The sequence below is a fragment of the Streptopelia decaocto genome, assembly GCF_964273445.1.
Source record: "Streptopelia decaocto genome assembly, chromosome: 7".
In the NCBI taxonomy this organism is placed as follows: domain Eukaryota; kingdom Metazoa; phylum Chordata; class Aves; order Columbiformes; family Columbidae; genus Streptopelia; species Streptopelia decaocto.
Genome location: NC_138661.1, coordinates 15405774 through 15427415, shown reverse-complemented (window position 1 = coordinate 15427415; position 21642 = coordinate 15405774). Strand labels below are relative to the sequence as shown.

Sequence of the window (21642 nt, the reverse complement as noted above, 5' to 3'; positions counted from 1 at the left end):
CGGGGGCGGAAGCGGCCGCGGGAGGTGCGTGAGGGGGCGGTGTCGTGGCGGAGGGGCGTCCGCTGACGGGCGGCGGCTGGTGGCGGGGGCCGCCGCCTCGCTAGTGAGCGGCCCCGGGGGAAGCGGCAGAACGGGGCGGCAGGCGCCGTTGTGTCTGGAGCCGGTCGAGGTCGGGCGGCGGGGCGGCGGCCGCCCCCGCCGGGGCCGGTAGGTGGGCTCCCGGGGCGCGGCACTGCCGGTGCGGGTGGTCCGGGCTCCAGCCCGCGCTGCTCAGGGCTGCGGTGCCGGTGTGAGCCGTGAGTGTTCTGCTCTCAGTAAATGGGGGTGGTTCGCGGTGAACGGGAGGTGTCGCAGCCCGGTAGCCAGCTCCCTTATTGCCCACAGCTTCTTCGGAGCTTGTAGGTCCCGGGTGGGTTTTGCTCGAAAGGGATGAATCCCATGGAGTGAATGTCTTGCGTGTTGCAGATCGGTCATTGCCGGCCCCTCCTGGCAGCTACCGGCGCACTCGGGGCAGCGTCCCAGGGTCTCTCCCTGCTGGCCTGGGGCAGGTGTCCCGGTGGGTGTCAGCCACCAGAGGCCTCACGGAGACACAGGTACCCCAGAGGCAAATGCTGGGGCCTCTGGGGTGACCCCCACAGAACCTGCCCCTTGTGGGTAATGGTTGCTGACAAAGACCAGCAATGTACATCTCTGAATTGTGTTGACAGTTGCCTGTAAAAGCTGAGCAAGAGAATTGTTCTTCAGTGACTGTACACAAAAAGCTGCTCTTAATATTGCTTTATGCTCTTGGATAACCCGTTTAGTTCACTGACTTTTCTAAGTCTTTCCTAAATTCACCAACAATAGGTTTTTATTTTCTACAGCTGTTGATTTCAGTTTTTCCAGGCATGACTTGTCTTCCTACTGCATTCCAGGTCAGCAAAGTGCAGAATTAATTACTGCTGAATCATAACAGAGTCTGATACAACAGAATGCGAGTTACTTGCATAAGAAGCAGCAACTTAGTGACACTGATTCTGCTTCTATCTGTGAATGTAACCTTCTTAAGCAGTTGTTCTCAACATCTTGGTTTTGAGTTCTCTGAACTGTCATTTCATGAGTTACGGAAGCCACTAGGTCTCTTAGTTTTTGGGGGGACAATGTTAAATATGTCTGCTTCAGAAATATCTCTTGTTTTATGGTGTTAAAATATTTTGAGTGTAGTGGTATGATAAATCTAAAATAAATGTTTCCATATGCAGAATGGAGACTGATTGCAATCCTATGGAGTTGCCCAATAATACGGGGTTTGAAGAGGATTCTGATTATAGAGACTTTGAAGGAACAGATGTGAAAGATATGAGACTAGAAGCTGAGGCTGTTGTGAATGATGTTCTGTTCGCTGTAAGCAACATGTTTGTCTCAAAAACCCTTCCCTGTGCAGAGGATGTGGCATATATCAACGTGGAAACCAGGGAAAGGAACAGATATTGCCTGGAGCTCACCGAAGCAGGACTCAGGGTAAATGAATTTGTTTTGTAATTTTGTAAGCCTCTTTGTTTTGAACAGTGATTGTGTTCAAAAAGTGCTTAGAAAAACACTTCAGTGACATCAAAACAGCATACATATTCATATTGTACTTTAATGAAAGCCTGTTCTACATGTTTTCTCCAAGAAGGTGGAACATTAACTAGTTATTTCCATAAAAGCAAGAAGCAAAGTTGATTAAAAAAACAGGCATTTATTTGAGGCACAAAATGATGAAGAGTGGAGCAGCAACTTGTTGTAGGCATTCCAGTCTTCGGGTTTCTCATGTACCCAGATAAGTCAGTAGTACAGTGTATATACAGTTCCTTTTTTTGCACCATTTGCAAGTTTTCTGCAAACATGTAGATGTCTGACTTGTTTTCAAAGGTCATAATGATAGATTTTACTAATACTCTTAGTTTCGAACAAAAGGTATTTGAAACTGTCTAAATACCGTATTACCATTAAGCCCCATGGGAGAAATCCAGTATTTTTTGTTCTCACATTACTGTACTACCCTGACTGGCAAAGTTAAACACAGTGCAAGGTGATCCAAACCATAGAAATTTAACCAATTATTTCTTTGTTGCAGGTCGTAGCTTATGATTTTGATCAGACTGATGACAGATTGCAAACTCCATACCATGAAACTGTCTACTCCTTATTGGACTCTCTCAGCCCTGCATATCGAGAGGTGTTTGGAAATGCACTACTACAAAGATTAGAAGCTTTGAAGAAAGATAGTCAGTCGTGATTTACCCAGAAGTGAGGAAGTTTCAATGCTGGAAGGAATTCTTAGTATGAGGCATTGGATCTTTCTTACAAATGTAATCACAATATCTTAATGTCTTGCATTAATATCTAATTCATGTTAGTACTACTCTATAACATTTTGCTACAGTGGATTTGTGTATATCACAATGCTGTTAAAGGCCACTGATAAATTGTAACATGAATAATCTTTTTTGTTTTCTTTTTTGTTGTAGGTGAGCAAGTAAGTTTCTTCTTACAACATTCAAAAAAATTGGTCTCTGTTCAAACTTTTATTATCCAAAACTTAAAAAAATATAGAAAGACAGAATGTTATATATACAAGTAGTAATTATTTTGTGTCTGTTTACCAATAATTTTCATATCTGCTTTTTAAAATAGAAACTAACCACTTGCTCTACCCAATTAATGAAAAATAATTGGGACAAATGCTGTTTTGGGAAGAACAGAATTTCAGCTTGATTTACTACACATAAATCTGAAAATTCTCAGCTTTGATAACAAGAAAGGTGGTTCTTGAACAGTTGAGCGTTGCTTATATACTGACAGTATCTGAGTTAAAAGCAAGGCTCAGTATTATTTCATCTGTACTTGTCTATGGCAACCAGCAAACTCCAAATAATAAATGAAATGTAGTGCTAATATATGAATGTATTGTCTGAATCACAAATGAGTTAAGCACAGAATTGCAATGTAATGGGCTACAGTATCCTAAAGATGATGATATATATACTGTATGTATGCTATGCTGTAACTGAGGGGCTTGGAAGACATTTTAGCCTGTTTACTATTCTGAATGTGTTTACACGATGTACAGGATATACCCAAGAGTATTTTTGTTTCAGTCTTTACTTTCTATAATACAGTACTTTGGTACTACTATTTTTCACACTTTTTCCCTCAATTGTACAGCGTCCTCTCCTAATGAATATGAAGCACTGTAATGTTAATTGCATTGTATTGGTTTGAAACCAAAGGCTGTATGAAATTTGCTAAGGCTAATACAAACTGGAAGATATAACTTGTATTTTCTACTAAAAAACTGGTACAATTCTCTTTATAAATCTATTGTTCTGCTGCAACTTTTCAAGTATGTACTGAATGGTAGACTTTTTAAAAATTACAGTTGGTTAGAAATACCAGTACTGTTGAACTAACATTCTGTGATGTTAATACTTTTTGTATTCTTGTATTATTCAGTATTTGCGCATCTTTGTTTAGATAATCCTGCCATTATTCTGCCATGCCTTTGTGACAACTACATGCAGTAGCCTTTTTGGAGTCATAGTTAGGAATATATTGGTTTTCATGAAGTCATAGATTCCAGTGACTTCAGTAAAACTGCATTGATTTCTACCTGCTAGGGATTAGTCATATCAATTGAAGAAGCCTAGTAGAGCTTTTGTAGTAGCTTTGGAGTAGTAATGTACAGCTATGACTGACAAGACAACTGTTTTCCAGAGTTTAATTTTGTGTTTATTATCTTTTTAGGTTGAAACTTCTGATACAAATCCTCTGCCATACATTATGCTTTTATGCTCTAAAAATTTTTCATATAGGCTCTCTTTGGCACACAGGTCTGTGGCACATGGTTAGTCCTCTGTGAGGAGAATGTACTTTACCCAATTTATATTTGAATATTTTCCTGTGCAACTAATTTACTTGTTCGATTTCAATGACTAAAGCATTAAATAAATGCACCAGTGTGTTGCAGTTTTCTTGGAGGAGGGGGAGCTACTGGAAAGAGGGGAATGAACAACCGAAGTCGTCGTGCCCATAAAAAAAGTCTTAAATATCAAGCAGTTAACAAGTATTTGAAAACCTTTGGCTGCAAACTTTTATCTGCTGAAACTTTGTCATGGGAAAAACAAGGTAGGTGATTATAAATAGGTATTTGGAAAAGAAGTGTTGGAAATGGAAGTGGAAAATTGTCAAAGTAAATGTTACATTGCTGAGATTTTTTTCCCTTGTCATTTTTCATGCCTATTATAAACCTAAGCTGAGAAATACTTTAAAAATAGGTGTTTTGTAGGTGTTAACAGAAGAAACTTCTGTTATTTCTTGTAATGTGCCACAGTGTTAACTCAAAAATGGGAAAGCCATGTCATTCCACTGTGGGTTTATGAATATGAAGAAAGTGCTTCCCAGTCCCCGTACTTGGGCATTGCTGCCAGTATGGAGGGAGCTTCTCTAAAGCTGACAATGGAGAAGTTCTATAGGTCGCCTTAGACTGTTGTCTTTATCCAACCCCCCGAATAAGTGCTGCTTGGCCTAATGTAGCTGTTACCTGAAAAGCCTCAAAGCCTGCCTGCTATCTGAAAGGATGTCCAATAATCTGATTAAAGCTGTTTTCATCTCAGCAGTAGTACACATATTTTTCCTGTTTGGTGTCTAGAAGCGAGGAATAAAGTCCCTGACTTATTGACTGCTGCCTCCCCGTTTGGCCTACGATAGAGTGAATCGGGTGCAACGCACGGGTACCCGCAGACACCAAGTCCCTGTTTGCGCTGATGATGCTCCGCACCAGCGGAGGAGCCCTCGGCCGCCCTGCCCGCCGGGCGGGCCGCAGCTCCCAGCCCCGCCCGCCGCCCGCACTGCGCAACCGCCGCTGCCCGCGCCGTCGGGTAGCAACGGGCCGCGTCCCCGGCGGTGGTTGTGGCCATGGCGGACGCCGTGGCGAAGGCGGCGGCGCCGGCGAAGAGCCGGCGGGTCTTCCTCAACCACCTCGATTCCTACTGCGGCCGCCACATTGGCGAGGTGACGGCGGGGGCCGGCCCGCAGCTGCTCGCGGCCGCTTCCTCAGCGGTCGCTGCCTGAGGCGCTGCCGCCCTCCCGCCCGCCCCAGCTCGGCCCGCGGCCAGTAGCGCTGCTCCGGAGAGCTCGGCCGGAGAGATGCGGTCTCCTAAAATAACTGCTGGGGGGGGGAGGTGGCTGGGGACATGAAAGGGTTGAGATGGATCAAAATTTAGAGTTAGGAGCGGGAGGTGTGGATAGAGCAGGTCGGGAGACCTCAGGCAGCAGCGGATCACTGTGGGTTCAAATGAGGTAACACCGACCTGAGGACCCAGGCTGCAGGGGACAGGCATCTGGGGACTCACCAGCACCTTCGGCTCCAAGCTGAAGGACACAAGTCAAGACAAAACATTACAGCTGAGATAGAGGAGTCCATAACATTTTCCAGTTCGATGGAAAGTTTTGTTCTGAGCTACATTACCTACAGGAGGATCAGGGCTAGCCAGACAGTGTTGGTGTCTTCCCAAGATCGTGAGAAACTGTTTAGGATTCAATACATATTTGCATACAAATATATGTCTTGTATATTGCAGTATTTATCCAGATGTGTTGTTGGGGCATCACTTGAAAGCACAGAAGAAGAGGAGGTGGAAGATGGAAATAAGTCAGCTGTTGAAGTTTCTAGTAGGCCAAAGGAGGGAGTCTATCAAATAGTGGGGACTCTTTCTGAGCCAGAGAGTACTAAACCATATTTTGCAGAGGAAACATATGCAGTAAGTGTCTTATTTCAGGTTGCCATTAGACAGCATTAGAAATATTGCAAGTCATGTAAAATGACCTGCATTAACAAAATGGTCTTCTGTTGCTGTTGGAAGCTGTAGACATTTATTTTACTCCTTCTGCTTCCCACACTCTGCTGTCTGCTCCCTGCTAGGCCTGAAACAGCACATAGAAAAAGGAAAGAATTCAGACTCAATATAGATTTTTTTTTTTTTTCTTAAAGATAGTTATGGACAGGTCATATCTATACTGATGATCCCCAGATCTGCTTGCTTTTTCTTTCAAAAACCACACACCTCAACTATCTTTCTTGCCTCCTCTGTGTCTTTTATCACTATTTTAAGGGTAGTGGTGCTGGAATCAAATTTAGTGTCCCCCTTCTTAACTTTTCACCGAAATCACAGCTTTAACTAATGACTAATTGTTATGAATACCTACATCTTTAAATAAAGACACGTCCAAAGGTTAGTTAATTAGAGGAGGCTTGCTTTGAAGAAAGTGATTCCTTGTTGCTTGATTTAGTTTTCTGAAACTAAAATCGCCTTTAAGTGTCTGAAATCGATGATCCAGATCTCTTCAAACATTTGAAAATTTTTATTTAAATGTCTATACAGCTGAGCTATTCAATCAGATTATGGCTGGCAGTATTAAATCTTAATCACTACCCTTGCCCAAAGTTTTTGTTGGGCTTGTTCAAGTGAAGCACACAATCTGCATTTAACAAAAATAACAGGATGTTATTTTCAAGGAAATCGACTTTTTTTTTTTTTTTTGTCTTCTCCATTCTGCCAGGTTATCCTTGTTTAAAATACCTCTAAAAGTCATAGGTATTTTTTGATACTCACAACTGCACTGAAAATATTAATCCTAAAATACTGCTAAAAATTATACTTATTTTTGAACTATGTTAACATGTGCTTTAAATTAGAAGTTTCAGCATTTAATTTACATTTTGACACTTTCCTTGTATCTGACAAAAAGTCTAATATGAGTCTTATGAATTATTCTAACATCCTAGTGTTAGAAAACTGCAGTCTATCAGTGAGTTAAAATAGAAAATAAAAGTAATTTTGGTTTTCTATTTTTTTAAATGTCGGGTTCTCACTTATTTTTTTCCCCTAGGTGTCTTCTCAAGAGGAGCTCTTAAGTCACTTGCTTGAATGTGACATTGTTTTATATAATATAACTGAGGATACAAATCAAATTGAGGAAGCAACATGGGCTGCTTCTGGTTAGTACAAATACAAACTGAAGAGAAAATTGGTTACCATGCAGCTATAAAAATTTACCATAAATGTGTAATGAAATTATCTGAATTTATAGTTTACTGTAATATAAAACTCAGTTCCTTGATGAAGAAATGCTGCACGAGTTGTTCAATTAATTAGCAAGGGACTATAGAATGCACTCTAGCATTCATAAACCAGAGAAGCTGTTATGGGATGGTCCAACACCTTAAATTACATATCTGTGTTATTTCCCTAAGTAAATATTAACCATCATCTTATCTATTTGCATTGGGAGATGGGTAGAAAGTTTCCTCCTGTGATATCCAAATAATGTTTCAATATTTTATATAGTTATTTTAAATGTATTTTTACTTAAAAGTCCAATAAAAATACTGCTAATAGTTTTTCTGAAACTTTCTCCTGATTGTTACATCCAAATTTTAATGGGCATCTGGAATCTTTTTATGGTGATAGTGTAATATTATTCTTTATGTGATAGGTAAACTAAATTATGCTTTCCTGTTTCTAGTATAAATACTTGGATAACATCATAAGTTTTAGAGAACTCAACAAAACATAACTCACATTTAATTATTTTGCTCTAAATTAAAATAAGGAAGATTTACTTGATTTTTGTAGATTTTCTGTTTCAGTCATTAAAAAAACCACACTTTATTTTATTTCACTATATACAGTCAATGAAGATGAATCACTTCTTAGTATAGAGGGTGTCTTTTGTTTCCCCTATGATATGTAGCTCTGTGGAGATTATGTCGATTCCAAATTATTTGATTCTTTATTACTATTATTTATCTATTTATTTTCTTTTGTGATTTATTGCTTTTATTTTATATCAACCCAATTAAAGAGTACTTGTTTAAAAATACATGTCACATTGAACATTATAGTATAAATGTCTATACAGTACTTTTATATAAAAAGCAAAAATACAGTTGAGTAATACAGTTTACAATACATTAAATAATATGCTTTCATTTAACAGCCTTACACAGGGAAATAGAGCATTTTACAACACCAAAGTTATTTATCCTCATTTCAACAATAATGACCTGGGCACAAAGCAAGCCCCCTGACCCTGTAAGTAATATGAAAACCTTTTTTTTTGACTGCATATTTCCATTTACTGGAAAATATTCATTAAATTCAATTAAACATGGTATTTCAGTGTGTACTTCAACAGTAGCTAATGAAGTTAATTTCAACAAGTGTGTTTTTTCTCATAGTCTTTTCACTCTGAACCACTACTTACTGCTAAAATTGTTAAATTTGTTCCACTGGCCAGAGAAGTTTAGGCACTGGACTACAACAATACAGGCAGACATTAAGTACTGCTTGGACAAGAGGGCAGACCTGTGCTAACCACAATATGCACTGTCCTTCAATCATAAAAAATTCCCATCTTTATATTTAATGAAATACATATTTAAATCAGTGTATAGACTGATAAATAGATACATCTTTATACATATTTAGAATTTTCAGGAACCATGTGGGATGCTTTGTACTACGCTACTGCAGTTCTCAAATTTAGTCTTACAGCAATTGTGCACATTAATGTCATCTGTAGCCGTTTTCAGAGTTTTTCGAGCTTGTGAAATGCTATATATATATATATAATAAAAATTCATGGGTTTTAAATGCAAAAAGTCGTTAAAGTCTTTTGCTGTGAAAATTGAAATGGAACTATTGACATTTTCAAAATGTTGAACCTCAAGTATCAGAAGTTTTAAGGATTTCAAATGAAAACAAAGTTAAACAGATTTTAAAAATATTTTTTAAGAACTTATTTTAACCAACTAGGATTGTTCTGTTTTAAAACATGTGTAACAGTCACATTTTTTTCCTTGGTAGGAAGATCCTGAGATTCCTTTTACTGATGAAGATTTTCGCAAAAGGAAAGCTCATCCTAACTTTTTAGATCACATAAATGCTGAAAAACTCATTCTCAAACTTGGGAAAACTGTACGTAAAGAACTTTGTTATAAAAATATGTTGTTTGGTCTTCTTACTTAGAGTATTATCTTAGTAATGGAAATTACCAACAATTTGAATACATTTTAAGAGTATGTTATTCTCTTGATAATTATGAATAACATTATTAAAAATATCAAGTATAGAGGAGACAATAATGCCTTTTGAAACATAAGTGTCTACATAATACCAATCCCAAATTCTGTCTTTTTTCCTTAGATAGTAAATTATGCTTATTTAAAAAAGGTGTTGTTTCATTGGTTGTGTGAGAGAGAATTAAAGCTAGGGCCTGTGTGAGGAAAGACTTGATGAAAGAATGTAGAGGAAAGGGATATTAGTGTGGCTTTAAAGAAAAGCAGCATCTTTAAATATTAGCAAGCTATGTTAATATTATGTCTCATTTAAATACTTAGATGACGTTCTGGCCAAACCTAGCATGTTCCTGGATAGTCTGCACTCTTGGAGCAGAGGGCTTGTTAACTTTCATTCCACCCTATAATTCACTTTAAAATCATGGCCATAGAGCTGACCCAGCCTAACTAGAATATATATTATCAGTTTATATGTATTTTAAAATCACTGCTTTCAGCTTTGTTTTGACCTGATTAGACTATTGATCTTACTAGGGAATAGATAATATCTCTCTCTGTATTTAAGAGCTATTGATAAAGAAATACCAACAGTGGCTCTTTTTGTGCTTCGCAACTCAGGAAAGTTGACGCTGTTGTTGTTAGAGATGGAGTACGGTGGAGGTTAGGAAAGAGAACTGCAAAACAATGAAATACCCTGCATGATGAAGGTGTCATTTGGTCTTCCTCTGTGCGTTAACAGTCTCCCATAATAAAAACAATGTAGTGTCCATTGCAGAAATTTATCAGGCTTATTACAGAGAGGAAAATATCCTTTATTCTGATTTGAGTATACGCTTGTCACCTTACCCCCTGCTGAAGAAAATAGCACTAGATATTATATTCTATTATAAAGTGGGCTTAATAGTACAGAATGCCAGTACATTTTGGTTTACAGCTTGAACAATCAGTGGTAAATTTTCTTGGTTTTACTGTGCTAACCTGGAATTATTCTATAAGACTATGGAATAACTTTCGTACTTGTGATGTAAGAAACACCAAGATTGTACACAGTGTCCACCAAACCTCACAGGAACTTCTGCCACTACTAACACCCAGATGAACTATTGACTCAATTTTTCTGACTAGTCCAAAGCACTGAGTCACTGCACAACAAAGGCGTCAATATAATTAGCTTCTAAATGTTTGCCAGGCTGAATGTCTGTTGAGAAGACAGTAGAGCAATATGTATCAGGACACAATAAAGCAACTTGAATGTTTTCAGTATATACCTCTTATAGGCACTTCAAAAGGAGCCTTTTTCCTCCAGAACTCCAGGGGCAGCTTCAATGGGTGTCGTTGCCCCTGTTTAGTTTCTGTCACGCTTTGGAATGGGAAGGCTCCAAAGCATCTGTTCTTCCCAGCAGATTAACATTAGCTTCCTGTCATGGCTGGATTACAGTTCTTACTCATTTTTAAATTTGTTGGTATCTGGGGAATGTGTCGCCTGTTAAAGAAATTACAGGGTTACCACTTGCCTGCAAAAAGCTCATCAGGAGATACTAGGATTCAGCAGCCATGTCAGTCATGTAACAAAAATCTTGCACCTAAGAACAGAACAGTTTCTTAGCCATCATATCTGTTCAGAGTGCAATTTAATGGCTGTTGTTGCTTAAAGTAAGAGTTAATCCCTCTGAGTTAATGTATCTCCCACCTATATTTTGCTTAAAATTCAGCAGGGTTGTGAGCTAGAGGGCTTTCCTTTTTACCCCTAGCAATTTTTTACCTTTACCTTTGTAGCAGGGCATTTGGGCTTTGTAGCTTTTCTCAGAGAGAAGTTGTTGTCTCTGGTGTTCTGCCAAATTCAGAATCCTAGGAGAAACATCTGCCTACACAGACAGAGGAGCTCTTCATCTCGCAGCTCTGTTCTCAGTGGCATCCCAGTTCCTGAATCCATTAATTTAGACCTCTTTCCACTTCAAGCATTCTATTAGAATAAAAACAAAAGACGTAAAAAAACGAAAGCCTAGAACTGATTATAATAGCTAGAATGTGACATCTAGTGGCTTTAATGAATATTACAAAGGTCAGTCACAGAATTTTAGGGATTGGAAGGGACCTTGAAATATAATCTAGTCCAATCCCCCCACTGGAGCAGAAACACCTAGATGAGGTTGCACAGGAAGGCGTCCAGGCGGGTTTTGAATGTCTCCAGAGAAGGAGACTCCACAACCCTCCTGGACAGCCTGTTCCAGTATTCTCTCACCCTCACTGAGAAGAAGTTTCTTCTCAAACTTAAATGAAACCTCCTATGTTCCAGTTTGCACCCATTGCCCCTTGTCTTATCATTGGCTGTCAGCAAGAAGAGCCTGGCTCCGTGCTCGTGACACTCACCCTTTACATATTATAAACATTAATGAGATCACCCCTCAGTCTCCTCTTCTCCAAGCTAAAGAGATCCAGCTCCCTCAGCCTTTCCTCATAAGGGAGATGCTCCACTCCCTTCATCATCTTTGTTGCCCTGCACTGGACTCTCTCCAGCAGTTCCCTGTCCTTCTTGAGCTGAGGGGCCCAGAACTGGACACAATATTCCAGATGTGGTCTCACCAGGGCAGAGGGGGAGGAGAACCTCTCTCGACCTACTAACAATCCCCTTTCTAATACACCCCAGGATGCCATTGGCCTTCCTGGCCACAAAAGCACAGTGCTGGCTCATGGTCATCCTGCTGTCCACCAGGACCCCCAGGTCCCTTTCCCCTACACTGCTTTCTAGCAGATCATTCCCCAACTTATACTGGAACCTGGGGTACCTAAAGGTCTTCACCCATGACTAAACATGCTGTGTGTAGCTAAGGGTTTGCTTAATAATTGTTTTACTTTTTTAAACGAAGTATATCCAAGTCATCTCAAGTAGTACCTTCTCATATGTGTGACTTGTGGCACTAAATAGATATTTTTAGAGGACTTGAACCTGTTTCAGAGGTTTGTATTTAGGTAAGTATTGCACTCTGTGCCAAACTAGTTTGTCTCCACAAGTGGCTACTGCGGAAGCTGCTGCAGGGTAAATGGAAGAAAATCCCATGTGTCACATTCTACTCAAGGGAGATGAGAAGTAGCACCTTCTGTGCTTTCACAAGAGGCCGGTTTTTCCTGCTGGAGACAGAAATTACAGCATGTCTTCTCCTGGGGCACGTTTGCAGTCTGTCCAGAACAATCCTGGGAGCTACTGCTCCTAGAGTACAAACAGTTTCTGTCATGGTACTACTCAATCAAACCAAGTGTGGGAACTACTATACTGTCTCTAATGTCTTCTAATTTTGAGTTTGTTGTGATTACTAATAAGCTATAGCATTGAACTGAGTTTAGATGGTTTTTATGACAGTTTTATTTTGTAAGTAGATAGATGAACACATATACACAGATGCAATACACTGATGTTATAACTTATCCCTTTATATGATGCTTATATAATCAAAGATTGGCTAAGTGTTCTTAGTTTTATGTTTTTGAAATATTGTAAAGATGATAACAAAAGATGCATTATTTTACAAAAAAATTAAAAAAGGAGATCCCAAATCTGAGCATTTTTTTCCTCTGCTGGTAAGTGCATGTTCTTTTACGTAGTGTTATGTAGGTATATAATGTCTGGGGTCTGGGATCTTTACAATATGAGAATTATTTAACAATTTTGTTTCACTTTAAAAATTTCAAAGTGACTGGTCCTAATTTAAAATATTTTCCTGAAAGTTTTTCTCCTTAAGTTGATTTAAAAAAACCTTTTTTTCTCTCTGTATAAGCCATCCTCAACATTGATCTAAGCAGTAACACTTTACATTAACAGGCAGCCAGGACGGGCAAATTTATGACTTCATGCAATAGCAATCAACAAAAAATATGTTGGTTGATCATGTTGTGTGGGTAGGAAAACACTTAAGATAGTTCACATTTGGTTTTGGTTTTTTTTTAATTATATATCAAGATAAAAGTAAAGCAATTGTAAAATCACTGATACAGGATTTCGCTCTTCTTTAGGCATTCAAATGCAAATATAATGCAATTAAAAATAGCTTCAATTAATTTCAGAGGTATTTGTCTTGGAAATAGAAATTTGAAACGTGAGTTATCCTGTCCACTCCATTAATTTACATAACTTACTTCCAAGTCTTTAATTCTTAAAAACTTTTTAGAATTTCAGTTCAAATTTAGACAGGTCAATTCTGATTGAGCAATGTTTTTGGTTTGTTTTTTTTTTAATGGGAAATATTAGCAATATGACTTATGAAACTACAGGATATGCAACAATTGATGTATCTACAAATTTTAAGTGATATCATTTATACACTTTGTATGTTTAATACACAAGTACTCAAGTTTCAGGGTTAGCCAGTATCCATTTGCAGTATGGTATTTTTATAAAAACTTTCTTGTTGATTTTACTTCACAGAACAAACGTAAATATTTGACTTATATTGTTGCCTCAGGACATCAATATGGAGCTGAGGAAGGAGTCTTGCACTACTTTTTTAAGGTAAGCATCCAGCTGTTTTTGAAGATTCATTTAATTCCTATTGGCAAAACACACTGGAATTGAATGCATTTTTAGTAGCTTTGCTATCATAAGGTTAGTGCTTTCATGAACAAAACTGATTATTTTATTACTCTGAAATGTTTTAGCTACAGTTTTTCACTTTTTCGGCTCTGTATGTGTTTTAGTTCTTTCCATAGTTTTTGAACAGCATCTACATATGTATGTTACAGTGAGTACATATCTGTCATACCAATGGAATCACGAAAAATTTCTTCTCAACATTACATTTTCCCCCAACCATTTATTTTATTTGGGATAAAAAATAACATTTGTCAAGATCAAAGAATACTATTAAGAAAGCCCCAAAACAGCAGTTAATTGTTTCTTGTAGTCTACCAGTCTGTTTTTCTCTATAATTGTTTTCTTTACTGCAGTTCTATTAATCATTCAAGAAATTGAACACTAGGTACTGAATATACAGATTTCCCTGGTAAAAAAAATGCTCCTTTTTTAGCTCTAGGTAAAAGTAACTTTCTTCTCCTCACTTCATTCTCCATTTGTATTTTCAGATAGGTTGGCTTAGTGAGACTCCTGCAATACCTGTTTTTGGGGATGGAAACAATTTTATTCCAACTATTCATGTTCTTGATTTAGCAGCGTAAGTAAAAAAAAATTTCCCCTGGACGATAATGGATACCCAGCTAGATAAGAAGTCCAAATCTACTGGAGAGTACTGCAGCTTTTAAATTGGGGTGGGTGGTTTTACAAACACTCTTTGGCCCTTCTTACTGAGTCAGACAGAGACTTCCATTTCTTTAATACTAGATATGCCTTCTGGAAACCTTAGCTGGCTGTTGCGCTGGTGCTATGCTTTTAAGAAATGATAGCAATACTTGTTCTACAGTGTGGTACCAGTTAGCTGGCACGAACTGGAAATGGATTGTGGACTCTACAGCAGGCTAATTTAATATCTTCTACAGATATTGCTTTTTATCCTTCGAACTTCTTTCCAAATAAAAATCTAGATGTGCTTCTTTATTAAGGAAAAAGCATATGAAAATATCATGCTCTGAAAAGTTCTGCAAGATCTTACAAACTCTTTGTACTGTTTCTGAAATGCGTTGAACAATGAAAGCCCGGTATGCTTCTCTAACTGCTGGCCTGGACTGTACTTGCTGTGTTTCAGAGTGTTGCAAAATATAGCAGACCACAGGCCAAGGTCTCACTATATACTTGCAGTAGATGAATCTATGCACACTCTTCAACAATTAGTAAAGGTAAGAGACTTGATGATTTTCTTTTTTCAGATATCTTTAAGGTTTTTAAAACTATATGTTTTGCTGAAGTAGAAGTTCCTAGGTCTTCTTGAATTATCTCGTGTAGTAAATGACATGGAGGATTTCAAAATAATTTTCTAAGACTTCTGTTATTTGAACAAAATATATTACATGGACCTGATTTTGCAAAGCTAACTTCTGCAGTAGTATTATTAACTTAAGTAGAAATTTTACCTACAAAATTCTGGTGAATTGTCATGGGATTCAGAGTACTGTAATTAGATACTCAAAGTCTTTTAGATGTTTTTGCCTTCATTTTGTAGGAAGATATCTTGTTTTTCCAAGCATTTTGAAATTAAGTCTAGAAACAGCCCGAATGACACTGTTGAACTATACACTAATAGTAAGAGTCAAATAATGCAATGCAATAGGAGACTTATTCATGTAGGTTGAGCAAACATTACATAAGGACCAAACATAACAGCTCAATTTTTTTTGTTGATGTCTAAGAGCGTTTCACAGAACAGTGTCTTAGGGAGCTCACAAGAAGACGCAACCTTTATTTTGATTCAGGTAAATACACAAGGTCTCACTGAAAAGTCAGTGGTCAAAGTGCCATTCTATATAAGTGACCATAATGCAAGTAGTTAATATTCCTAGGGAAGAAGCAAAGGATAAAACTTTTGCAGCTGTGGTCAACCATAGGAAAGATCATTATATAAAAAAGAACACAAAAGACATTAAAAATATTACATCCTTAGAGGAGAATGGTAGAGAATATTGAAATTTACATTATTAGCCATCGAAGACCATTGCATGCTGCTTACTAAGAAATGTTTGGGAAAGAGAACATGAAAATTAGAATTGTTAAACTGTAGGCTGAGGTAAACAAGATGTTTACCTCAAAAAGTTACAGTTATGTCCATATGAAGAAAATAGAATAGAAAAGCTCATGAAATTTGACACGATAAGTCAAAAAACACTTGAAGATCAACTATCAGGAAAGTCTCAAAATGAATATCCTTTCTTCAAACACTTGAAGAACAAAAAGCCTGCCAGACAATCCATAAGGCAAATTGATGATTATGGTATAAAAGGAGGACTTAGAGAAGAGAAGGCCATAGTAGAGACGCTTTACATGGCTAAGAATTTGGAAGCATCTTAATGCTTCAGGATCTCTTCATGGATGACTTGTTAGAGGATCTGTATAAAACTAAAGTAACTCTAAAAAAATATTATAGAATGAACTGACAAAATGAACACTGAGAAACCACCAGAGTCTTATGGTATTCGTTGAAGAGGTCTGAAATAGCTCAAGGATGAAATAACTCTGAATTGCTAATTCATGCATACAACCCGCTGTTTAGCACTGTCCTGGCACTTGAAGGCTGGAGGATGAAAAATGTGGTGCTGATGTAAAAAGAGTGTTTCCTGACATGTTTTGGGAATTACAGACCAATATGCCTGATGCTATTGGCTAGTAACCAGGAACATTATTAGAAATTATAATAAATTAAATACATTAAAGGGCATCCAGATACATATGATCTATTTAGGAAGAGTCAATGTGACTTTTGTACAATAATTTCAAAGAAATACTTTCCGAAACAGTATTTTCAAATACTTTGGAAATGTTCTGAAGTTCTTTAATGTGACCAGCAAACATGGATAAGGGTGAACAAGCTGATGTAGTCTACTTGAATTTCCCAAAGGCTTTCAAAGAAGTACTTCGCCAAAAGCTGTTCAGAAGCAGCTAGGTGCCCTAACAAAATGGTTGGATCTGTTCATGGGTATATGATTGTTTAGAAATGGGAAATAGAAGGCAGGAGTAAGTGGACAATTTTAATGGAGACGGGAAGTTGGCAGTGGGGACCGTGTCGCAGAGGGTCTCTGCAGGAGCTGGGCCAGCCCCGGGGAAGGCTGGAAATGTACAGGGGAGAGAAATACCTTCAGAGTTGCTTACAGCAGCTCTTCCTAGATTAGAAAGTCTCTGAGCTGAAAATAGTTGAAGGTTAGAAGAGTATCAGGAAGCAGTATCATTGATGCTTTTCCCATTCTTACTTTCAGTTGAGGTGTCCACAAACTGACATAATTGGAGACAGAATGCTGGGATACATGTAGATTTGATCTGATGCTCTATATCCGTCTCTATGATTTTATGGAATCTAGTGGGATTTTAAATCTATTTTAAAGCACTGTAGGAGTAACTAACAACTTCTGTCTAATGATGAAATTAGAATAGTAAAACGGAGAGTTATTGGTGGCATTGATCTGAGAACCCTTCCTGACTATTAACAGAATTAAATACTTGAAGAACAAAAGTGTTTAATAATAATGTTACAGTTAGTATACTGTTCTTTGATCTATTTCACTGATTTTTCAGGTATATTGTAATATAAAATGTAAAGCACATATTTTATCTGCAGAAATACTGGTTTTTTTTTTTAAGAATCTGATTTGTTAAGTGTGTTGGTTTTTTTTCTTGATAGTGTATCAGTAAAAATGTTGGACCAGGAAAAATTGAGAAGATTCCAAAAGCAAATGCATTCCTGATCAAGGAGTTAACAGTCAGTACTTTTTTTCATCCTTTTATTAGTTATGGAAAGTATGTAAACTTAAAAGTACAATATCATTAAATATATAATTTATGTTTTTATATCACCCCAAAAATTTAACCATAAAGCATGCCTGAAAACTATATACAGGGAGTTTAAATTTAGAAAATAAAACAAAATTTAACCATCATAGAGCAGGCTATTTTGAGGAGTTAGAGCCTGATTTAGAAAAAGAGTGAAGCACTGATGTCACTGCTGCACTGAGCAGATTGGAACACTCTGACAAAACCTACACAAAATGATAAAAATAACAAAAAAAAAGAGATGCTACTAATGCTGATGAACATAGTATACATAAATTACGTTGTACTAATCTATTTGTCTCAAATAAACTATTCATAGGAGAAATAAACAAATTACAACCCTGGCTGTTTTAAGATGGTACTTGATAAATTTATGAAGGAGGTTATTTATTCCCTGCAATAATATGAAACCTTTATATTGTAGAGAATCATAGTTTAATGGTTCATGTTCTAGTAGTTCATGAGTAGTTCTACTCAAGTAGCAATATACATTGAAAATGTTTGTATTTTAAAAGCTTTAAATGTCTGTTTAGCTTTGTGCACAAACTTTCTTTCCCTATGCTTTGATTCTTTCTATTCTCACCCCTCCATTCTAGACTCTAGTTTAAGCTAACAGTGTTCTTTTAATATGCATAGTTTAAGTCTGTAAAATAAATATAGCTTTGCTCCCTCAGCAAATGCATTTGGATATGTTGTTCGTGGACCTGCGCATGGAATCTATGTTTCTTAAAGAGACTTTCAACATTAAGTGGGTTGCTCAGGCAGGACTTGTGGAGAACATCGAAAAAATTGTGAAAGAATACAAGAAAAGTCGAGGAATACTGGTAATGCTTTGGTATATGCTATTTTAAAGTGCTCCTCTATTTTTTTTCCAATATAAATTGTTATATAAGTGCAAGCTTTAATTTCCTTAAGTAAAAATACATGGAAAGCTGATACAGATGCAAAACAAATGAACATAAAAACTAAAAATTACATTGAGGAGGTTAAAAAGAGGGAATATTAATTAAAACAACAATCATTTAGGTTTATTTCTTTTATGCCTAAAACTGAAACTCTGCAAATGCACAGTAGCTTCATGATGGAGAATCTTGTGTTCTGAAACTAGTTTCTGTATGCAATATATGGCATTCCTGATATATTTTGCTTCAAGAACACAATAAGTGTATCTTTTATTTAAAGTTTTTAATAATAGTCAGTAGTTAGGCAACTATTTTGTGTCTGTAATTATATTTAGTGAGCCAGGATGTTCAATTGCAAAGTGGCTTTCTTTTTACCCTGCTCCATTGAGTAGTTTATTGAGCAACTTTGCTGTTTCCTATGTTAGCTCAATACTTAGAACTTCTTTGTTCAAATGTATAGGGAAGTAGTTATTGAAATGTGCAGAAAAACAACTGTTGTTTGAGGTTGTTCATTAAAAGTCCCTGTGTCCCTCTGAAGGATTACTGGATCTGTTTGAGTTAAACTACTACATCAAAGTACATATGTGTATAATTCAAAAAACTCAGTACAAAATATAGACATACTAAGCAACAAGAAGAGGGAAGGTTAGCCAGAATTCTGACCCTATTACTATCCTATTGAATTTGCAGAGTTTGCACTCTCAGATTTACTGAATTAGGATAGGAATTTACTGACGTATGATTTTGAGTTTGTTGCACAACATATTTAATAAATCTATACTGGAATCTTAATTACACTTGCTCATCTATGGGCTAGGTAGGCTGAAATTATAAATCCATAATATCTTCAGTTTGTGATGGATCTGAAATATTTGAGGTCAAAATAATCATTGTGATGAAAGCAACTCTAACTCAGTTGTGAAACAGAGCTTTTGCATGTGTATGGCAGAATAGCTATGTCGCAGGTAAGTGGAATGTACCTTACTCAAGAGGGAGAAGCAGCAACATGTTTTATTGAGGTAAAATAATAATTTGACAGTATTTAATAAATTGGGTGGAATTTAACCAAGTTTAACAGTGTTTTACCAAGGTTCAGTAAGTTTGATGGCAAGGTTCACCTTATTGATTACTGCATGGAAGGAACATACAACAGGAAATTGAGTTAGAATTGAGTTAGAATGATTCTTACAGAGACCACAGACACAAAGGGTAAGGAAGAACCTCACGTTGAGTCCTGAGGTTCAGAGTGGACCCCCTGGCTTTCTAAACTCCTTATGGAGCCCAGGTGCGTCCAGATCCATACTTAGTCTAAGTAGTAGACTAAGTCCAAACTGGACTACAGTTTATGTCTAATGGAATTATCTATACAAAGTTTATAATAATTAATATTGAGTACCTTCATTGATTAGTAACGTTTCATTAGTATTAATTCAGCATGCTATCGATCACTTATCAAAGATCTACTGTTGGTAAAAGGTGTCTCTGCCTTGAGGAATAACCTTGAGAGGTGTCCCAGCTCAAGGGGAGATCCCAGCCATGCAGCCATGCTGCTGAGCAGGGAGCTCTCAGAGAAGGCTCACCCAGGCTGTCATATGTATGGAAAAAAGTGGTTGGCTCATAGTCAAATCACATGCGACAGAAAGGTTGGCACGAGATTCCTTGTACCCACAATTTCTTTGTTCCTTAATAAATGAGTCTTGGAAAACCCACACACTATTCATGCATAAATCACACGGTCAGTGTTCCAGACTCATATGGATCAACGCTCACTGTGTTGCTCTGCTCCTTTGTGGGTTTTCAGAGAACAGATTGAAACTAGAGGAGTTCTTGGCCCAGCTACAGCTTGGGCCTTTGGCTCCTTTGGAGCCCATACCAAACTGCTGCCACCTCATTTCAAAATTCACTGCATCCTATCTACAGGGTTGTGTTTCATCTCTTTTGATCATTCAATAAGTAACAGTGCTACTGTAAGTTGGTCTGTGAACCTACTAAATAGGAGCATGCTTTTTCTCCAGTGATGAAGTTGTACATTTAAATTAAGTAACTGTGCTACTCAGAGTCTATGGATGATATAGCGGATATTCAGCAAGAAAATAAATACTTCGTGTGAATAAAACTAAAATATGTTTTCATTTTTAATTATAATAATTGCTATTTCCTACTAGTTATAGTAAAAAGACTTTACATGAAAACATCTGTATTGTTTGAATGATGTTGTATCTTTTTTTTTTCAGCCTCTCAAAGTTTGCATTCATGGTCCTCCTGGAGCTGGGAAATCTACCATTGCTGAAGAGCTCTGCAAACACTACAAGCTGCATTGCATTAAGATAAGTGATGTGATCTCTGAGTCAATAGCAAATCTGGTATGTTGCTGTTTTCTAATATTGCTATTAATTTTTGTGGTTTTAAAATGTATGACATCATTAAAAAATTAGTTATACTTCCTTTATTTTAGAATCGAAGTATCTTTTAACATACTGATCACCTCTGGGGGATGCACTGGACTCTTTTTAGAGACTGAAGGTTGCTCAGTATGTCACTGTCCAGGAACATTCGTTAAATGAATTTTTAATTTTTAAAAAATTTTATGTCTGTGTATAAAATAAATTTGGCTGTGGAGCTTCTGAGCCTATTTCTGATTTTGACTTCAGGAGAAAACTGTGGCTTCTAAAGAACTGGACTCTGACAGTGTGGGAGAAGAGGGAGAAGATGAGGAGGAGGAGGGTGAAAATGTAGACGCAGCACAGGAGTTATTAGCTGAAGTGAAAGAAAGCATGGAGCAGAATGCAGGTAGGAAATACAAAGTACTAAGATGGGATTCAGGTAACTAGTGCAACTCTATGCAGCTTGAAAATCAGGAAGCAAATTTGTGCTTTAAAACTTCTACATCCTACTAAAAGCAAGAATCATGCCATATCCATTTGTATGTAGCTTATTTAAAATTCAAATACAGTGTTTTACATTATATACCTTGTATATTAAATGCAATACATGTTTTAAATACTGTGGTGCTTTTTTCAATTGTAGAAGTTCTTTCTTTCTACTTCTTTATAAATTCTATGTAATTCTTTTTATCCTACAAGTTGATATATATATGTAACAATGGTATATCCAGAAGCATTAGATTCTTGGCCAGAATTTTTTAGTTAACATCATGTTTTCTTCTCAGAACAGTGAGCATAATTTATATAATAAAAAGTAAAATGTTACTAAAGTAT

The 21642-nt window shown here is 37.2% G+C and overlaps 2 protein-coding genes across 5 annotated transcripts in view; both read left to right on the top strand.

Moving 5' to 3' along the window:
* Position 1: 1 nt before the first annotated feature.
* GSKIP (GSK3B interacting protein) lies at positions 2-3978 on the top strand. Of its 4 annotated transcripts, XM_082057840.1 has the most exons (4): positions 165-207; positions 864-914; positions 1242-1500; positions 2099-3978. In XM_082057840.1, the coding sequence occupies exons 3-4, from the start codon at positions 1243-1245 to the stop codon at positions 2258-2260; spliced, it is 420 nt and encodes a 139-aa protein (XP_081913966.1). In that variant the 5' UTR covers positions 165-207; positions 864-914; position 1242; the 3' UTR covers positions 2261-3978. The 4 variants fall into 4 exon arrangements, with proteins under 4 accessions (XP_081913967.1, XP_081913968.1, XP_081913966.1 ...); XM_082057841.1 differs by lacking the exons at positions 165-207; positions 864-914 and adding an exon at positions 2-24; XM_082057842.1 differs by lacking the exon at positions 864-914 and having other exon boundaries at positions 35-207.
* A 936-nt stretch (positions 3979-4914) lies between these two features.
* The window catches only part of AK7 (adenylate kinase 7), a 28957-nt gene continuing 12229 nt past the window's right edge, over positions 4915-21642 (top strand). The window contains exons 1-12 of the mRNA XM_082057813.1: positions 4915-5034; positions 5604-5783; positions 6913-7021; positions 8023-8117; positions 8892-9002; positions 13524-13607; positions 14177-14265; positions 14794-14884; positions 17374-17451; positions 18197-18346; positions 20659-20787; positions 21076-21214. Coding sequence (XP_081913939.1) covers positions 4939-5034; positions 5604-5783; positions 6913-7021; positions 8023-8117; positions 8892-9002; positions 13524-13607; positions 14177-14265; positions 14794-14884; positions 17374-17451; positions 18197-18346; positions 20659-20787; positions 21076-21214 — 1351 coding nt within the window. The 5' untranslated portion in view covers positions 4915-4938. The remainder of the gene's footprint in view (positions 5035-5603; positions 5784-6912; positions 7022-8022; positions 8118-8891; positions 9003-13523; positions 13608-14176; positions 14266-14793; positions 14885-17373; positions 17452-18196; positions 18347-20658; positions 20788-21075; positions 21215-21642) is intronic.